This window comes from Triplophysa rosa, linkage group LG14 (assembly GCF_024868665.1).
Source record: "Triplophysa rosa linkage group LG14, Trosa_1v2, whole genome shotgun sequence".
Classification (NCBI taxonomy): domain Eukaryota; kingdom Metazoa; phylum Chordata; class Actinopteri; order Cypriniformes; family Nemacheilidae; genus Triplophysa; species Triplophysa rosa.
This window is the reverse complement of record NC_079903.1, coordinates 22,749,148-22,766,726: the sequence shown is the minus strand read 5'-3', so window position 1 is coordinate 22,766,726 and position 17,579 is coordinate 22,749,148. Positions and strand designations below refer to the sequence as shown.

The window sequence follows — 17,579 nt, the reverse complement described above, 5'->3', positions numbered from 1 at the left end:
TATTCTTTAACACAGTCTCCACCCTTTGTGCTTTGCTTATTTGGTGTAGATGAGATCACACAGACACTCTGGTGAACAGGAGAGGCTGGTGCAGGCGTTCGCCAGTCTATCCTGCTCAGCTATAAAAGCCATCTCCCCCTCAGCTCCAGCCCATTTCTTTCTCCGAGGTCTCTCCGTATAGGTGAAGCAGGGATGAAACTACTTTTTCTAGCCACTTTTGCACTTTTTGTGCTCTCTGCTTTTGACCAGGCAGATTCATCAGCCTATGACAAGATAGTTGCGCATAGCCGTATCCGTGCAAAGAAAGAAGGGTGAGGTCATTTTTAATATTATGCACTACTTTTGGAATTATTATTATTTGTATTGTTTGTTATTATTTTGTTGATTTGTTGGTATAATTCATATTCATTATTAATGTTAGTAATAATATGTGGTTAGTATTATTAACTTTCTTTGTCCTTAACTACAATGTGCATGCGAGTAAATTAGGAAAAAATACCGAATTAAAAAATATGCACATTGTCTTTATGGATTTTTAGTACCCTGTATAAGAAGCTCAAATGTCTCAAGAACGTTTAATACATTCTACAATTATTAGATCAATGCCAAATCCTTAAGAGAATAACTTTGCAGTTAAGAAACAATTGTGCACTGTAAAAGCATCACCTCATTTGTGTTCATCCATTTAATTGCTCAAAATTGATTTGATGACTAGACTTTCAGCTTCATTTTCATCAGTAATTTAGTTTAGCGTGTCCAAAAAAATGAAATGATTTATTTTGCTGGGCACCACTTTGATTCCGTTTGTCCAGAAATGAAAAATAATCAACCTTTACTTCCGCAGACCGAACGTGTGCGCTCTCCAGCAGGTTATGGGGACGAAGAAGAAATACTTCAGCACTTGCCGTAATTGGTACCAGGGGTCCATCTGTGGAAAGAAAGCGTAAGTGTGATGGTTTATGATTTCTGGAGGCCACTACAAATCCTGTCTCCTTGACAGGAACAGGGAAGTTCCAACTGCTCCGCTGGTCAAAGGTGAAAGTTGACTGTCCCAGCCTGCTGGCGAGACTCCATTTGGATTTCCAACACATGATTTCCTCCTTAGTGATTATAAAAGTTAAGCTCCAAGTGCAGTTTAATGTGTCTATTTACAAAGCCTTTTTTCCGAGTGCCTTTCCAAAATGTGAAAACTGACGGCAACGGGGCAGATTTATGACAGTGCGTGAGTTCAACACGTCTGCCAAGGCATAAAAAGAAGGGATAAGGAGAAAATCTGTTACTCCATTACACTGGAGATGCAGAGCGAAATCTTTTTCATGACTCGGTTTCTATGGCACCCGCTCCTTTAAACCACCGGAGAGCCGGAGAACCTTGATTGGCATGAAATGGAAAGACCTGCTGTCAGGACATGCCATCCATGATTAAAGAAAGCTATAGAGCTTACCTGGAGTCTTTGGCTTGTGTTGAAACACATCACGATTCTTGTCCTAGGGCGAAAATACACAGCTGTCTGTTGGGTGAGAATTGTGAGGCTTTAGGCAGGCTTTCCTAGTTGTGCCAAAAAACTTCCCTCTAAAACATGTCAAAGAAAACTTAATGATGTCTGAACCGTAAACAACAATAATGATGAGATTACAAGATCAAGATCAGGCATTTAATGGATGCCTGGCTCCACCAAAGTGATGGTGGTTTCTGGAGGCCGTCACGGTCAGCAACCGGTTTCGATTTCTTTTTCCGATGTTGTAAAAGAGACATAACTTAAAGCTTATGACCAAACGTCACCAATGTGAGGTATCTTCCAACAGTCTTGCTTCGCTACGGAGCAACGCCAGATTTTTCAGCACCCGCAGCAGTTGAGATGTTGTAGGTTTTATGCTTCCCTTGTAGTTTCGACTGTATGGCAGCCACATGCTTCTCTGGGGAGAGTTTTCTCTACGCTCAGCAGACCATAAGATAGCGGTCTGGCGGAAATATCTGCTTAAGTGTGCTTAGCTTACATAACCGAGATGAGTGTGACAGTCGGAAAACTCTGCCAACGGTCTGCCATATAATATCGCTGATATTGGCGTGCAGGGTAAGCTGAAGATCTTTATGTGTTGGTACAATATCTCCACCGTCTGATGACTTTAAAAACTGTGTCATTCTGTGGAACTTTGAACTAGTGAGTCACCATGGAGACATTCAATTACACAGGAAAATCTGACTTCTTCCGCGATGAAGCTGTCCAAAATCCTTCATCTTGCCTGGTCAACAGGAGTCATGTTTTCCTCCCATTTGTGCATGGGGGAGATGTTTTAGAAGCTTGTTCTCCTCCCGTCGAGTGTCTGGATCCAGAGCAGTCCTCCAATGATCTCATCGAGATCTCTGAACTTCAGTCCAACTCTGCTTAATTTCACTGGAACTTCAGTTCCGCAGAATGCAGCCATGACCCAAGACTACTGCTTCTGGATTACGGTCACAACAAGGACACGTCATTTTTCTGATGAGTTCAGTATTGGGGGATTAAAAGGAAATCAAAACTCCCCAGAGGCTTTTTTGAGCAGGATCTTATAAAAACCTGTTTCCCATTATGAGCTGTTCATCCGGTTTAACAATATGGCTGCTGGTATAGTTAGCTTTATAAAGTTTTATTAAGCACATTCTTCATATTAAGAGTCTGTTATGATGCGCGTGAACTCGCAAAGACACTTGAAGACAATGGAAAATTTTAAAAGCAGAAATACAAAAAAACCTTGGAGAGACAGAAAACCTTTGTTTTGGCTTGAAGCCATTTACAATAAAAATTCACAGTTTGAAAAAGTGAGTCGTTCATCTAAGCATCACACATAATAGTTTTTCCATCAAAAATACATTTTTCTCATCATTTACTCACGCTCATGTCATTCTAAACGTGTTTGACTTTCTTGTGCAGAACACAAAAGGAGATATTTTGAAGAACGTCCGTAACCAAACAACATTGGCCCCCATTGACTTTCATTGTATGGACACAAAACCACTGAGACATCTCCCGAAATATCTTTATTTGTGTTCCACTCAAAAAAGTATTTTGTTATTTATTGTAATAATATGTACTTGTTATTTTTTGTCAGTGTTACCAAGAAAAACAAGATTCCATATGTGTGGTCATGGAAAAATATACACAAGCTTGGTTTTAAAGATTGGCTGCAAACTTCAAACGGCCATTTTCAATGAAAACAGAAAAACCATCGAACGCAACCTCCATGAAAACTGCTGATTCGTCTCTTCCTGCCATTGTGCATTGTAACTTCCAAACCAACGTTTTTCACTGGCTTATAAATTTGATTTAAAGACATCCTGCTCGGTCCAAAAAATACCCCTCAGCCTCACCAAACCGCCGAGTTGGTCTCGACACTTAGCTTCGAGGCGCTTTAAATATTAATGTAGTGCTGTGACAACATAATCGCAGTGGAACAAGGACCACATAGCATGTTTATGTACAAAGATGGTTAATGACTACCATATGGAAAGACTGTCCGTACAGGACCATGAATGGAACTATGTTATCATTAAAACCAGGAAGGCTTATAATGACGAGTGAATGAAAAGAAATAAATCTTTACGACTGGACACTACTGGTTTTGTTTTTTTCTTCAAATGGCGCCATATGATTGTGCTTCGATACTCACTCACCGCATATCTTTTTGTCTGTCGTGTCTTTCAGGACTGTGTTGTATGAATGTTGCCCAGGTTACATGAAGCTTGATGGCATGCGCGGCTGTCCTGCAGGTCAGTAACAAACTGTGAAACTATTCTTTGTGAAACTGAAAAGTAACAATGTTTGATTATATTTGTAATAGGCAGTGTAAAAAATATTCCAGAAGAAAATGTAAAATTGATTTTTTTGTCAATGTCAAGTGAAATGACATCTCTGCAAAAAAAACGAGAAAAACAAAAGAAAATGTAATGGATTTAATGGTTATGGAAATTGTATTGGTTTTAATGGAAACTATAATGGTGTCTACATGTATGTGATGGATTTTATTGGTAAACGTGCTGGAATAATGACCAAAACACGCTACAAAAAGGAATTTTGTAATGGTTTTAATGGAAAAAGCTCATGGTTCATGGTATTTAAATCGAAACCATTAGACCATTAGAAAGTATTAGCCTGTCTGTGATGGTGTCTTTTGTTTTCTTTCAACAGGGATGTTTTTCTTGTCATTTTACACCCAGCTTGTAATTTTACAGCCTATTTATGTAATTTGACTTTTTTTACTGCATTTTAAAGATGCACTGTAAAACTTTGCTGTAATTTCGCAGCAGGTTTGCCAGTAACTTACTGTAGATTTAATGTACAGTTTTGTTTTAAGTATAAACTTACCTAGTTTTCTTTCATAAAACAAGACTAAATATCTTGGGTCACTTTTCTTGTTATGTCAATGTATCGTAATTGAAGAAGTTTTAAATATTTTTACAGAAAACAAGAGAAAAATGCTTAGGAAGAATGTCAATTTTTGCAGTGTTGCTGTGCTAATGTTCTCTTCTTGCTCATTTTGAATCTCAAAAGTCAAAGTGCTTTCATTTTGATTAAAGTAAGTGAAAACAGTACTAATTGGAAAGTATATTAAGTAGTAATTCAATCTACAGTAAGTTACTGGCAAACCTGCTGCAAAAACTACAGCAAAGTTTTACAGTGTCCCTGAAAATTCTGTTAATAAAACAGTAAAATGTACAAATGTACAAAAGTCAAATGTACAATGTTGGTTTGTTTATGTTTGCTGCATAATTTGAAAGCTATAATAATGAATTGGATAAGGTATTTACTTTAAGTTTGTATGACATAAAATGCTTTAAAAAATTTACAACTTAATGCGAATCTGACTTTGTCCAATCTGCGAATCATTTTCAGTTGCTCCCATTGGAAATGTTTACGAAACTCTCGGCTTGGTCAAAGCCACAACTACCCAGGAATACTCCGCTCTATCCAAGTTACGGGAAGAGATTGAAGGCGATGGATCGTACACCTTCTTCGCACCCAGTAATGACGCCTGGGACCTTCTAGACGCGGTGACAACCTCCTCTTCTCTTCTCTCTCGCTGATAAGTATAAAAATCAAGTAATTCTGTTTGGTAATGGCTTTCTCTTTTTGTTCAACAGGACGTGAGGAACGCTCTGGTGAGCAATGTCAACATCGAGCTGTACAATGCTCTGCACTACCACATGGTCAACAAACGTCTCCTCACCAAAGACCTGAAGAATGGGATGACACCCATCTCCATGTACAATGACTTGAACCTGCTCATTAATCATTACTCCAATGGGGTAAGCTGAGATCCGGAGAAGCTCCTTTGAGTCAACGGTTAGACATTTACGTGACCTCCTTACTATTCTTTGACTATGTATACATTGCTTTTGTTTAGATTGTGACAGTGAACTGTGCGAGGATCATTCACGGCAACCAAGTGGCCACCAACGGTGTGGTGCACGTCATTGATCGTGTCATCACTGCGGTTGGCAACACCATTCAGGACGTCATTGAAGTAGATGATGAGCTGAGCACTTTGAGCGTAAGTCCAAAGAAATCACATTCAGCACCATTTGGAACCAGGTCGTAGCATACGATCTGTTTGTTCTCTTGTCCAGACTGTGGCTACTGCATCTGGTCTGATCGACAAGCTGGGTCAAAGTGGACACTTCACCTTGTTCGCCCCGACCAACGATGCCTTCGAGAAGCTGGACAGAGCGGTCCTGGATAGACTTATGGAGGACAAGGATTCCCTCCAAGGTAAACCAAAGCACCCAGACGTAAAGCTCTATAAAATCCCATTGCTAAACACACAGCTTCCCCTCAGACTCAGTTTAAGAATACAGCTAACTCCTCATATTGATGACAGACTTGGCAAAGAGCAAAGCTTGATTCCAGTTTAATGAGTCAAAGGTGCAGGAAATCAAGGGTTTGGCGCCTCTCTTGAGTCACGTTTGTTGATACGAGTCAACTGACTGAACCGTTTTACGCTGCTGAGTGTTATTTCGTCCCCATTTAAACCAGATGGTCCCACTGAACCCTGAGCGTCGGCTGGAAAACGGCGCACTAACCACACTGCTTTGAGATTTAGTCAGGGTTACAGTTGAGCCACGTTAAGATGAGATCAAATCTGGCCATTCCCACTGTAACTGAGGGCTAAGCCTGTCAGAATCTAGCGGTCAATGGCTGTTTACTTTGGAGTTCAGATGCATTAGCTTTTTCTTCTGATCATCTAAAAGGATGACATAATACACCACTCTTATGAATATAAGGTTTGTCTGAAATACACTGAGGGTTGAATTATGCTAACTGCTCGAGTTAAAACTGAAGTTTTAAAGACATTTGATTTGCGAGCTGCTTTCATTGAGGAAAATTGGAGAGATGAAAATGGGAAACATTATGTTAATCTAGATAGTCTGGTGCAGATTGCTAAATTTCGGTTACAATTCACAAAGAAACAATTCATTCAAAAGACTAACGATATCTAGGTTTAACATATGTGCATGTTCAAACAAATCCAGCTTTCTTTTGGCTCCAGTGGTGCGTGTTTTCCAGACCGTTTCAGAATCAATTTGAACCGCTGTAGCAACATGTTCTTATATGGATGATGGGAAGGACCTTCTTTACAGAGCATCTTCCTCATCCTGCCAAAACCTATAGACAGGAAACAGCTGCTACCTTTATGATCCAGAGAAAAATTGCGGCAATGGGATATTTGCCCTCTTATTAGTCCCCAGCCAGACTCTTTTGACTAGAGATCACAGCGCTCCATTTGCAGTCGAATGGCGTGGCGCTGCAGACTCGCTCTAAGTGGACCCCAAGGCTCCCAAGGCTCTCATGGTTCCCATGTTATACAACCTTATGGGAAATGCAATGACATCACAGATTATCTCAGTATATAAATCGAATCAAATTAATTTAAGGCGATGACTGCATAGTTTCACGATTGTGCGACAGACTCCTTCCCATGATTTTACCTCACGTGGCGTTTCTTCCGCATCAGAAACAAACTAGTCAATTTTCCACAATTTTCCCAAGAGCTGTGTAAGAGGAATAGCAGATGTGCTCGCATGACAGCGATTGATGTTTCTTCTCATCCGCAGCTCTCTTCAACTACCATCTGCTGAACTCGGTTCAGTGTTCCGAAGCCATAATGTCCGGCACCTCATACGAGACCCTGGAGGGCAGCAACGTCGAGATCGGCTGTGATGGAGACAGTCTCACAGTCAACGGCATCAAGATGGTGCTTAAGAAGGACATCGTCACCAGCAATGGAGTCATCCACCTCATAGACCAAGTCCTCATGCCAGACTCTGGTTAGCTTACCTGTCTTATAAATCACTGCTTATCTGTGTTTAGAATAGATTTGTATCGTTAGTTATTCACGTCTTTCTTGGAACTAAAGTAAAAATCACGCAAGCCTATGAGTGTTCATGTTCGTAATGGCTTTACACATGAATAAATGCTTGAATTTGTTTCATCTGCACCGGCTGCTGTGCAACGATGAACGTTATACAAATCAAATTAAATGAGCCTGTAGTAACTTGCGGAGGAGAACATGGGTGGGCTCTGATCCTTATCAGAGAGGCTGCTCATAGATCAACCAGAGAAATGGATATCATTTTCTTACTGGTATGTTTGTGTATAAATGGTTATATTACTCCATACTCCGTTATCACAAGGAAAGATTTTTATTTTTTCTTGGTAAATGTAAATGAAAAGACCCATATAACAAATTTACTTAAACTGCATTAGAAGATCAACATGAGTTGAACATCATTGTGATTTTGGGATTTTAGCGGCATATAGTGGTAAGATTGCGAATTGCAACCAACGGCTCACTCCAACCCTCTCCCCCCTTTGAAGCACTACGGCAACTTACCAAGAACAAACATGTCGTCACATTTTCGCTGCTTTGCTGAAGGAGATAATGTATTTAAGAAACACGTTTAGTAGAGCAGTTTGTCCGTTTAGGGATACTGTAGAAACAACATGGCGAATTCCATGTAAGGTAATAAGGTAATAAAAACATAATGCTTCATTATGTGAGATCTTTATACATTAGTTACGTATATTATATTGCATTTCTGTCAATAGATCCTCCAAAATATTATATTACTTTAAATCTTCTATCAAACCAATTTAAAAGTCATTGCAGGGTTAAAATGTCTATGTATAAAGCCCTTAACGTTAATATTGTGATATTTTCCTCTAAGCTAAGCAGGTTATGGAGCTGGTTGGACAGTCTCAGGGCACTTTTGGTGACATGTTGATAGAACTGGGCTTAGCCGCCGCTATGAGACCCAAGACTGAGTACACGCTTCTGGCTCCACTCAACGGAGCCTTCAATGGTGAGCAAACATGTCTGAATGCATATCACGGATTCGCTTTCATCACCTGTTTTTATTGAACAAGTTCTTTAAAGTCCTGATATGACTTGCCTTTTCTGGTTAACTTCTTATCTCCCGTAACTTTAACTCGGATCAATGACGGGAAAGCAGGTGTGCAAACAGAAAAAGGTTTTGTTTAATGTACTTGTTAGTACAGTGGTTGTTTTAACACCAAAATGAAGTTTCAACACCAAAACGATGAAGCGGGGAAGCTTCAGCTTTATCTCCAGCCAGAAGACCTCACAGGAGGCTAAGATGGATCTTTCACCTCATCATCATATGTTTGCAGTTCATTTGTGACTAATGACAGGTGAACACATTCATCATACTGTGTTGCTGGGTAAGTCCTTCATTTTACTGGGCTGCATGGGGGGAAAGTGACAGAGCCCGAGGTTATAATAACTAACATTCCCGTCTGGGAATGCACATTCCACAACTCCATGTTCTCCATGAAAGGCTGGCCAAGTCTTTACATTTTGTAGTTTAAAATATTAATGTTTTTGATATTGCTTCTGAAGGTTTGTAGAAAGAGGTCACTGGGTCTTGCTCATCACACAAATCCAAGTTAACAATAAAATCAACAACTCATGAAAATCTGTTTTTCATGATCTTCTGTAGATGAGGTAATGTCCATGGACCAGAGCTTCCTCAAGATCATCCTGGAAAACCACGTCCTGAAGAACAAGATTGTGCTGAGCGAGCTGTACAACGGTCAACGTCTGGAAACCCTCGCAGGGAAATTTCTCAGAGTCTTTGTCTATCGTACAGTAAGTCTTGTTTTTTTTCCCTAAAGAAATTCATAATTTATGTAACTTACACACGCATGTGTATATTCTATGTTTTGATACATTTTAAAATCTAGTTAGAATGGCCAAACAATATAAAGAAAAATATGTCTATTTTTAAAATATATGTTCAAAATAAGCTGAAAAGGAAAATAGATGAGAGTCAAAAAATGTTTCATATTGTCGCTGGCCTTCTGAAACCTCAGCTGTCCAGATTCAAGAGATGCAAAAAACACTCTTCTTTTTTAAACGATTAAATACTGAATTTACACACACGTTTTAATACTTTTATTTGTTAAATATTTGCAAAACCCAGTAACAAACATAAATGGCGACTAATAATAATGATTTATGACAAAAAATATAAATCACAAAATATTCTCCACATGCAAGGTTTCCAAAGGACAACAGCGGTATAATGTTCCAAAATCCAGCTTCTTTTAGCAACCTTCATTTTAAAAGCTGAAGCCAGAAAAAAGGAACATATGGGAACCAAATCATAAAAAGAGAAAATCAATGTCGAACCTCCGGCAGCATATGAATTCTTCGTCTCTGGCCATTACTTACAGTGACATTTATTGACATTGTAATAACTCAAATAGTTCCTTTAGTTTACTCAGAGGAGGTGACTTGTCTCGTAACATTGTTAATTACAAGGCCGTCTGCATTGAGAACGCCTGCCTGATCCGCGGAAGCAAAGAGGGCAGTGACGGAGCGCTCCATCTCATGAAGACTCTCATCACGCCTGCAGAGTCTAACATGTACCAACTTCTGGTGAAAAATGGAGCCTTCAGGTAAGAAAACATCAGTCACAGCATAAGGGGAATTTTTCTTTAAGCACACATAAATATGATATTTGAGAATGCTTTAAAAAGCGCCCAGAGGTTCTTCAGATGCAGAATTGAGTCTTTCCACTTTTTCAACAGAGATTAACACCCACATTCTCATTGTTAAGGTGCCGATTGCTTCTTTGTTCTGGAGTGACTGACTGTGGTTATTTCATCATGGCAGGATCTTCTTGTCTCTGATGGAGGCGGCTGGACTGACTGATCTGCTGAAGCAGGGTGGAGATTTCACACTCTTCGCCCCGACGGACGAGGCCTTCTCAGGGCTCAGCGAAAGAGACTTGTCTCTTTTGAAGAGTGAGTTCTTATACGGCAATCAGGATCAATGTGATTCTCTGTGCAAGATAAAGGCTACAGGAAGTGACGGCGTCTCTTTGTGATCAGGTGACGCCAACGCCCTCAGAGCCATTCTGCTCTATCACTTCAGTAGGGGCGTCTTCATTGGCGGAGGTTTGGAAACCGGCGTCACTAACCTTCTCAAATCCCTGCAGGGCAGCAACCTGAAAGTTTTGTTCGTAAGCATCTATCACTTTTGCTCTTGTGTCATATGCTATACAGACACACGTGAAAACATCGAGCTTTCTATGATCAGTAGTGGAAATGTTGGATAATATTGATTTACTGCAAAAATATCACAATACAGGCAACTGAGGGGATGCAGGTGAACACCGTTAAAGTCCCGGAGTCCGACCAAATGGCCACAAACGGAGTCGTTCACTTTGTCCGGACTCTTCTGTACCCTGAGGGTGAGGATTATTCTGTCACACAGCCCTAATAAGTTCCACCGTTAAATATTTCTCAACTAAATAAACGTGCACGTTTTTCCTTTGAAGATACTCCTGTCGGCAGCCAGGAACTCCTTTCACTCCTGAGACGTATTATCCGATACATTCAGATTAAGGTATTGAGTCATGTCACGTGTTTAAAGCGCTGCAGCGCCCAGCCCCGAGGGTCCTTCAGGAGGCCCGTTTACCCTAAAAGTGCTCTTAACCCTGAAGATTACATTTAACTATGTGCGACCTGATCCGCCATGTGCCATTCTACTGAACGTGCTTAAAACAGAGTGACGCATATTTACAAAGATGGAGTTTCCAGATTTTTAGGTAACGTGAATGTTCTTGATTTTACAGTTCGTGTCTGGATACAGATTTCAGGAGATTCCTCTGACATTTATGACAAGTACGTGTATCGAAAAGGATCTCAATGTTATTTAGAAATGACTGCTGTTGTTGTTGTAATCTAAAATAATTATTTCTCTTTTATTCCTTTAGGAAAAATCATCACAGGTAATAAATAGACGCTTTCAAAGCAAAAAAAAGTAAAGAAACATTACTGCGCATGAGCGCTTTTGTGGCCCAAACTTAACTTCCGGTACACATCCGCAAAGAATAGAGTCCCTGCAGACTATATCTGAAAACAAGCAAAAGAAATAACAAGTTACATTAGCTAGCAAGTTAAAAGTGTTAGCCAGTATTATTTTGGGTTACAGTATAGAAGAAACGTAACACTACTTGGCTTTATTTAAATGCGACAAATGACCCATTCAACAATTTTTATTATGAATATACAATAAAATTCAACAAAGTGTTTATTTAATACAAGTATTATACAATAAAATATTTATACAAATTAATATGAATAAATATTTAAAATAGATTAGCCAGACCGATCAACAAACACTGGAAGTTAACTTTGGGCCAGGCGTGTGCGTCTGAAGTGAAGGTAAGTAATACTAGTTCATTGCTTTTGGTTTGACCGGTGACTTGTATTTGTGTTAAATCTTCCTCTGCAGTCCCCGGTGATGTCACAAAAGTCACCAGAATTATCGAGGGAGAGCCCACTATCACCAAGGTGACACGGGTTATTGAGGGCGAGCCGACTTTCACAAAGGTTACCCGCAGGATCGAAAGTGAACCAACAATAACTAAGGTTACCAGGGTAATCGAAGGGGAACCTACTATCACCAAAGTCACCAGGGTTGTTGAAGGTAAGCGTCATTTAACGCAGCTTTGTGCGGAAAAAACTTTTTTATTTCTATTAAATTGTATTTCAAATTTAAATGATTTAATATCTAAAATGGCTTATCAGTGTGGAGTAGTTGTTTTAAAACCGGTGAGTTCACACATCTCAGATCCTAAGAACACATTTGATTTTTGTTTGAGCTTGCTTGGCGGCATATAATGTAATATGACAATTAAAAAGTGCAGTTTAATATATAGTTGAACTACTAGTAGGCCCTTTTGCTCATTTTAGTTGATGCCCGTGCTTGGCATTGCAATGATGCACAAGACAAACGACTGTATCATATTGTGACTTGAAATGGTCCTGTGGAAAACATGTGTCGTGTAGCTGGTCTGTATCTCTAACCAGATCTGGATCTGGATTACAGTGGTTGACACCTGCTTAATGTTCTGTATCAACAGGTCCCGAGTACTCTGTCGGCAGCTCCTATAATACGGAGCTTTATGGTAGAGTGACGCTTCCAACCCTTTATTAGCATGCTGGTGTCGGTGCTAACATTTCCTTGTTCCAAAACTTCCTTCTTTCCATATTCTGTAGTTTTTCATATTCCAGGTTACAGAAAACCGTAGTGTTGTAAACAAACGACTAAACCTTCTCTTCTCTTTTTAAGTCTCTTTTGGAATTAGCTGGAGTAAACCCGGTCTTGTCAACCACTGAAAGCTTTTTTCCTTTTTCGTTTTCCATCTACTTCTTATAATCAGATGCTAATATGATACTTTTTTCAACTTTCCCTGTTTAGATTTTGGAGACAATCCTGATGCCATCAGTAAAGTGATCGAAGGTGAGATTTTGACATTTGCAAATGGTTTCTAAATGACTGGTATTTTAAACATGGGTGACCTCACTGTCTATTGCTGAATGATTTACAGAGGGCACAAGAAGAGTCCCTGGAAGAAGAGTGCCAGGTAAATCATTCAAAAACAAATTATTTGTATTTTATTTGACATAACTTCAACAAAGCAAAGCAAGTGTGAACGGACTTGAATCTCGGACTTTTCTTTTATTACAGGAACCCGGAGGAGAACCAGAAATGTCAGTGCGAGGAATGAACAGTGAGCAACAGAAAACACGTCCTGAAGTGAAAACAAGAGGTTTAAGAAATAAACAATATACTTCCTTACCTGTGCAATGGTTCAGAACCTACCATGTTGGAGTTGGATTCGAAGAAAAAGGCATAGAAACTCTTTAGCGATTTTACTTGTTTGTTTTGTCCTCCAAAGACGAAATAATGCTTTTTTTTAAGTGCATTTGGTCCGATTAGGAATTTTAACTCTTCCCTATATGTGTATGTAAATATTTCTTCTCTTTTTTGTAAAGAGTGGTTTAAAGCTTTTGTTAAAAACAATTCAATGTTTAGCATTAAAGCCTGCAATATGACTAGTTTTGGGGGTTTGCCATTGCATGTACAATGATTTTATGGTGCTCATGTTTAGATGGCGTAAAATCTTAAATAAAGGTTGAATTCATATTTGGAATGTTTTGTTAAAATGTTTTTGTTCTTTTCTGGTGGGGTAGTGGTTTGTTTTTCTTCTTGTTTTGTGTGTGTATTCGTAAATGTGTATACTTTTCTAAAACCTTTGAACAAATTCATCACATGTTGCACAATGCATCCATTGAAAACTCATTATCTCATTATCAGTTCATTTAATAGATATAAACAGCTATTGGCATCTTTTGTTTCATAATTTCCTTAATAAATGTTGAGATGTATTTACTGTATGTGTCATTGTATGGAGTTCCTCACGCAAGTATTTTTACATGAATAGCCTACATTCACTTTAACTGTAAACTATTTATGCACAAAACTAATATCTACATTCTGTTCCAACCAGAGTAAAAACATATCTTTCCACCCGATCTAAAATGGATTTTGACCTAATCATTATCCTAGTATAATTGTATACTTATTCTTTCCCTTTTAAAACTGCTCTGCACGCATTAATATCTGAATCATTTATTCAATGAGTACATGATGTCTACTGCAATGTAACTAGATATTTACTACATTCAATGCCAATTGGGTCTCTCGTCTCAGTCTGGTTCCTTTAAAGGATTTCTCCGTCACAATTGCATTTGGCTTGTGAAAAGTGATGACCCAAGCATACTTATAAGAACAAATTTCACAATAAATATCTGATGAGTCTAAATAGGAAATGCAGTTTGAAAAAAGCACATCCATGTTTCAAAAGAATGTTTGTGTAAGCCAACAGATCTGGACGTGTTCAGATCCAACTGCTGGCATAGTGATTTCTGCAAAATCGGCAGAAAAGCAGTTCATATTTGTATAGGCTATACGTAAATAACTGCATGAATTAGTGTAAAATATGTTCTGCATCTCTAAATGTGTATAAATAAAAAAGTGTGAAAATGAAAACCTGGGTGTAAAAGCATTACCATAAGCAGGTTTTTATTCTCACACCTGGAAGGCTCGTTGGCACAGCACACTTTTCTTATTGCCTCCAGCCAATCATTCATCAGGGTAACTATCAGTTTAAGGTGGTGTCAGAGCGGCCAATGTGAAAGCTAAAACCCTGGACTTTATACATAAAATAACACCTGCATTATAGAACTTAACGTTCAATACTCATTTTAGGTGTCAATGTATTCGATTATTTATTGATTCATTTAGGTTTTTGTCTTATCATGTTGTATGTCTCTGTGATATTGTTAATATATTGTCTGATAGATAAGGCAGACAGGAATTTCCCCATGTGACTGATAAAGTTTTACCTTACCTAACATTTCATTAATTACTGTAAGGACCAGTCGGCACACCTTTATTGGATCATTTCCGCACAACTTCTTTGTGTTACTGTGTTTTAGCCTGTCACACACTGACAGATGGAATGTGCTGCACTGTATAAACCCTGTAGTAGTTCATCTTTCCTCGTCAAGCACTTACAACAGAAAACAATTGCTCTGCATGCAGTTCATGCCTCATGCAAAATAAAAGAAAAATAAAATCTGATTGATTTATATTCATGATTTCTTGATTAAGTTACATTTCATCATAGTTATATGTTTTCATATACAGAACAGTATGTAGTATAGAATAACAATGCATGTCTGTATATATAGAAATGTATATGAATTTCTCAGCTATGAATGTAAAGACTGAGAACATATTTCAGAACTCAAGACTAAACTTGCCGCTGTTCATTGCCATAGAGGTCATAAAGGGACATGTCAAACAGGGGCCGGTGGGGACATGCGTCCCACTGAAGTTTGAACACACCGCTGGGATTGTTCCAAGAGCTGCACTTGCATCACAATGCAGATACCAACACTACTGTCCTGACAAGCTGTTTAGATAGTTGAGTTCTAATTTTAGACTGACAAACATAAACACGTCCTCAGATTTTCTATATGCAAAACGTCCTATTTAACAGTCACGCTTAAGGGCAACCCTCAGTAGCTAGTTCAGACAAGGCACAGGGAAAAGTGGGTTGATCGATTATAAACCCCCACACCCTTTGAAACGGTATATCCAGATATTTCAAGTGACATCAACATGTTTCAAAAGGGAAGAAACGGCGTATGCATCCCCGGTTTGAGTGAAGCTTTACTGTCACTTATGGAAGAATGGGTAATTGAAAATCAAGCATGTTGTTGTTGTTCCAGTTATTACTAGCAAAAGTACTTGTGATTTGGTGAAACGTCTTTTCATGTTTCTTTTGACACCTTTCTGACAACCACACGCTACATTTTACAACTAAATCCTGCATAAAAAAACATGAATTTGTTTGTATGGACAATGTTTTGGTGACACATACACATATGGGTTTAGCCATGCCCAGGCAAAGGCCTTAACAAGAAAATGTTAACAACTTTACACACGTATTACAACAGTCGGTGTAAAACATGAGAGGAAAGAGTCAATTACCTGCTACATAAACATCCAAACATCAGTAATTATGTGATGTTGGTCATAAGGAGAAAAAATCTTTTCTGCATTTACACACATTGTTTTGTAATGATGTAGTGGACAAAATGGAATGTGTTTTATACAAAACATTTTACATCATTCTCTCTCTCAGTCTCTTTCTCTTTAAAATTGTAATTATTATAAAATGCTAAAGAAGACATTGTAGATTAAAGCCGCAGAGCTAGACTATTACTGTCCAATACATTTATTTAGTTAAACCCATAACCTTCAGTGTGGTTTGCTTTGTAAAACCACATCCTGCTACAAGTTAGGCTACTACGAAGGAGGTAAAAGACTTGTTGAAAATGTCATGATTGACAGAGCCTCTTGTTTTGTGTGGAGAGAAACATATTGTCTCCGGTCTGGTCTTTGGCCCCGCCCCTCTCGTTTCCTCGTTTAGCTTCCCGCCTGTGTCTCATTACCCACACCGGCCCATTGTTATCTTCGTTGTTAGTTCCCTTATTTAATGCCCTTGTGTCTGCTGTCCTGTGCTCGTTGGTTTTGTATCATTTGCTTCGTTGCTTGTCTTGTTTGCTGATAATAACCATTTGGATGACCTTGTCTTGATGCCGTGGCTCCCTAGTTCTGTCTTTGGTTGTGTGCGTGTAAGTTTCCTGTTCCCTTGTTTCTTGGCCCCTCGTGGGAAGTCTTGTTTTTGAAGTTTGTATGGTTTAGTTTGCGTTTTACCCCATCGTGGGTTTTTTGTTTTGTGTTTATTATTTTTTTGTTCCATCGCTACAGCAGTCTGCAATTGGGTTCTTCTCCCGCTGAGCGTGACAGAAAATGCTTGATGTTGAAAAGATTCAGGCCTCAACTTGATCAGATTCAGTTCATTGAAAGCGCATAACCTAATAAGAATCTAACTATCAAACCGTTAATAACTTCTTTATCATTGCACGCTCAAGCACTGTTTGGAAAGGCAGCATATATCGACAGAAGAACCAGTGATCAGCGGCGCTGTTATTGGCTGGTAGTTACGTCTAGACGTAGTTACAGTACATCCATAGTTTTTACCGCTGCTTGAAGATTATGACAAACACTTCAAACGATGCACAGACAGTGCTTCAGTGCTGGTGCACATTAGGTAACAAGAGATTAAATCAGTCAGCTTCCTTATTGTTTCAATTCCAAAAAATTTAATATTACCTGCAAATATTATAATTTATTTTCTGAGAATAACCTGAGGCCTATGATGCAGTCTATGACATCAATCAAGACACACAATGCTCATTGACATGATCGTGACTACATAATCTTTAGTTCCCATATACAATATGTATTAAGCTGGGTCTTAAGAGACTGAAATACCACAAATTTGCAAATGCAGGACAGACTGCATTTTTTTTATAAATTTCCTGCATCATATATACTGTACTGTACATATGCACTGTCGGTGCTTTTATATATATTTAATATGAAGGTCCAACAAATTAATATGGCAAATATCTCCTTCACAAGAAAAAAATATATTATATTTGTTTATTTATTCATTCATTCATTCATTTCGGTCCTCACCGAAGACTTTTCGTTCTAAATATGTTATATTATATAACAATAAATATTGCTCAAAAAGCACAACATTGCGTTAATTACATGTTAAATTCACAAAGCTCTTTCTATTAACCC

At 38.7% G+C, this 17,579-nt stretch overlaps 1 protein-coding gene across 2 annotated transcripts; it reads left to right on the top strand.

Moving 5' to 3' along the window:
- Positions 1-58: 58 nt before the first annotated feature.
- Positions 59-13,743, top strand: postnb (periostin, osteoblast specific factor b). Of its 2 annotated transcripts, XM_057351648.1 has the most exons (22): positions 59-311; positions 845-943; positions 3,683-3,747; positions 4,871-5,028; positions 5,119-5,283; positions 5,382-5,528; positions 5,605-5,746; positions 7,090-7,302; positions 8,203-8,337; positions 8,995-9,143; positions 9,819-9,955; positions 10,173-10,303; positions 10,391-10,521; positions 10,650-10,752; positions 10,840-10,907; positions 11,137-11,185; positions 11,278-11,292; positions 11,799-11,993; positions 12,430-12,474; positions 12,768-12,809; positions 12,898-12,933; positions 13,038-13,743. In XM_057351648.1, the coding sequence occupies exons 1-22, from the start codon at positions 193-195 to the stop codon at positions 13,082-13,084; spliced, it is 2,391 nt and encodes a 796-aa protein (XP_057207631.1). In that variant the 5' UTR covers positions 59-192; the 3' UTR covers positions 13,085-13,743. The 2 variants fall into 2 exon arrangements, with proteins under 2 accessions (XP_057207631.1, XP_057207632.1); XM_057351649.1 differs by lacking the exon at positions 12,430-12,474.
- The last annotated feature ends 3,836 nt before the right edge of the window (positions 13,744-17,579 follow it).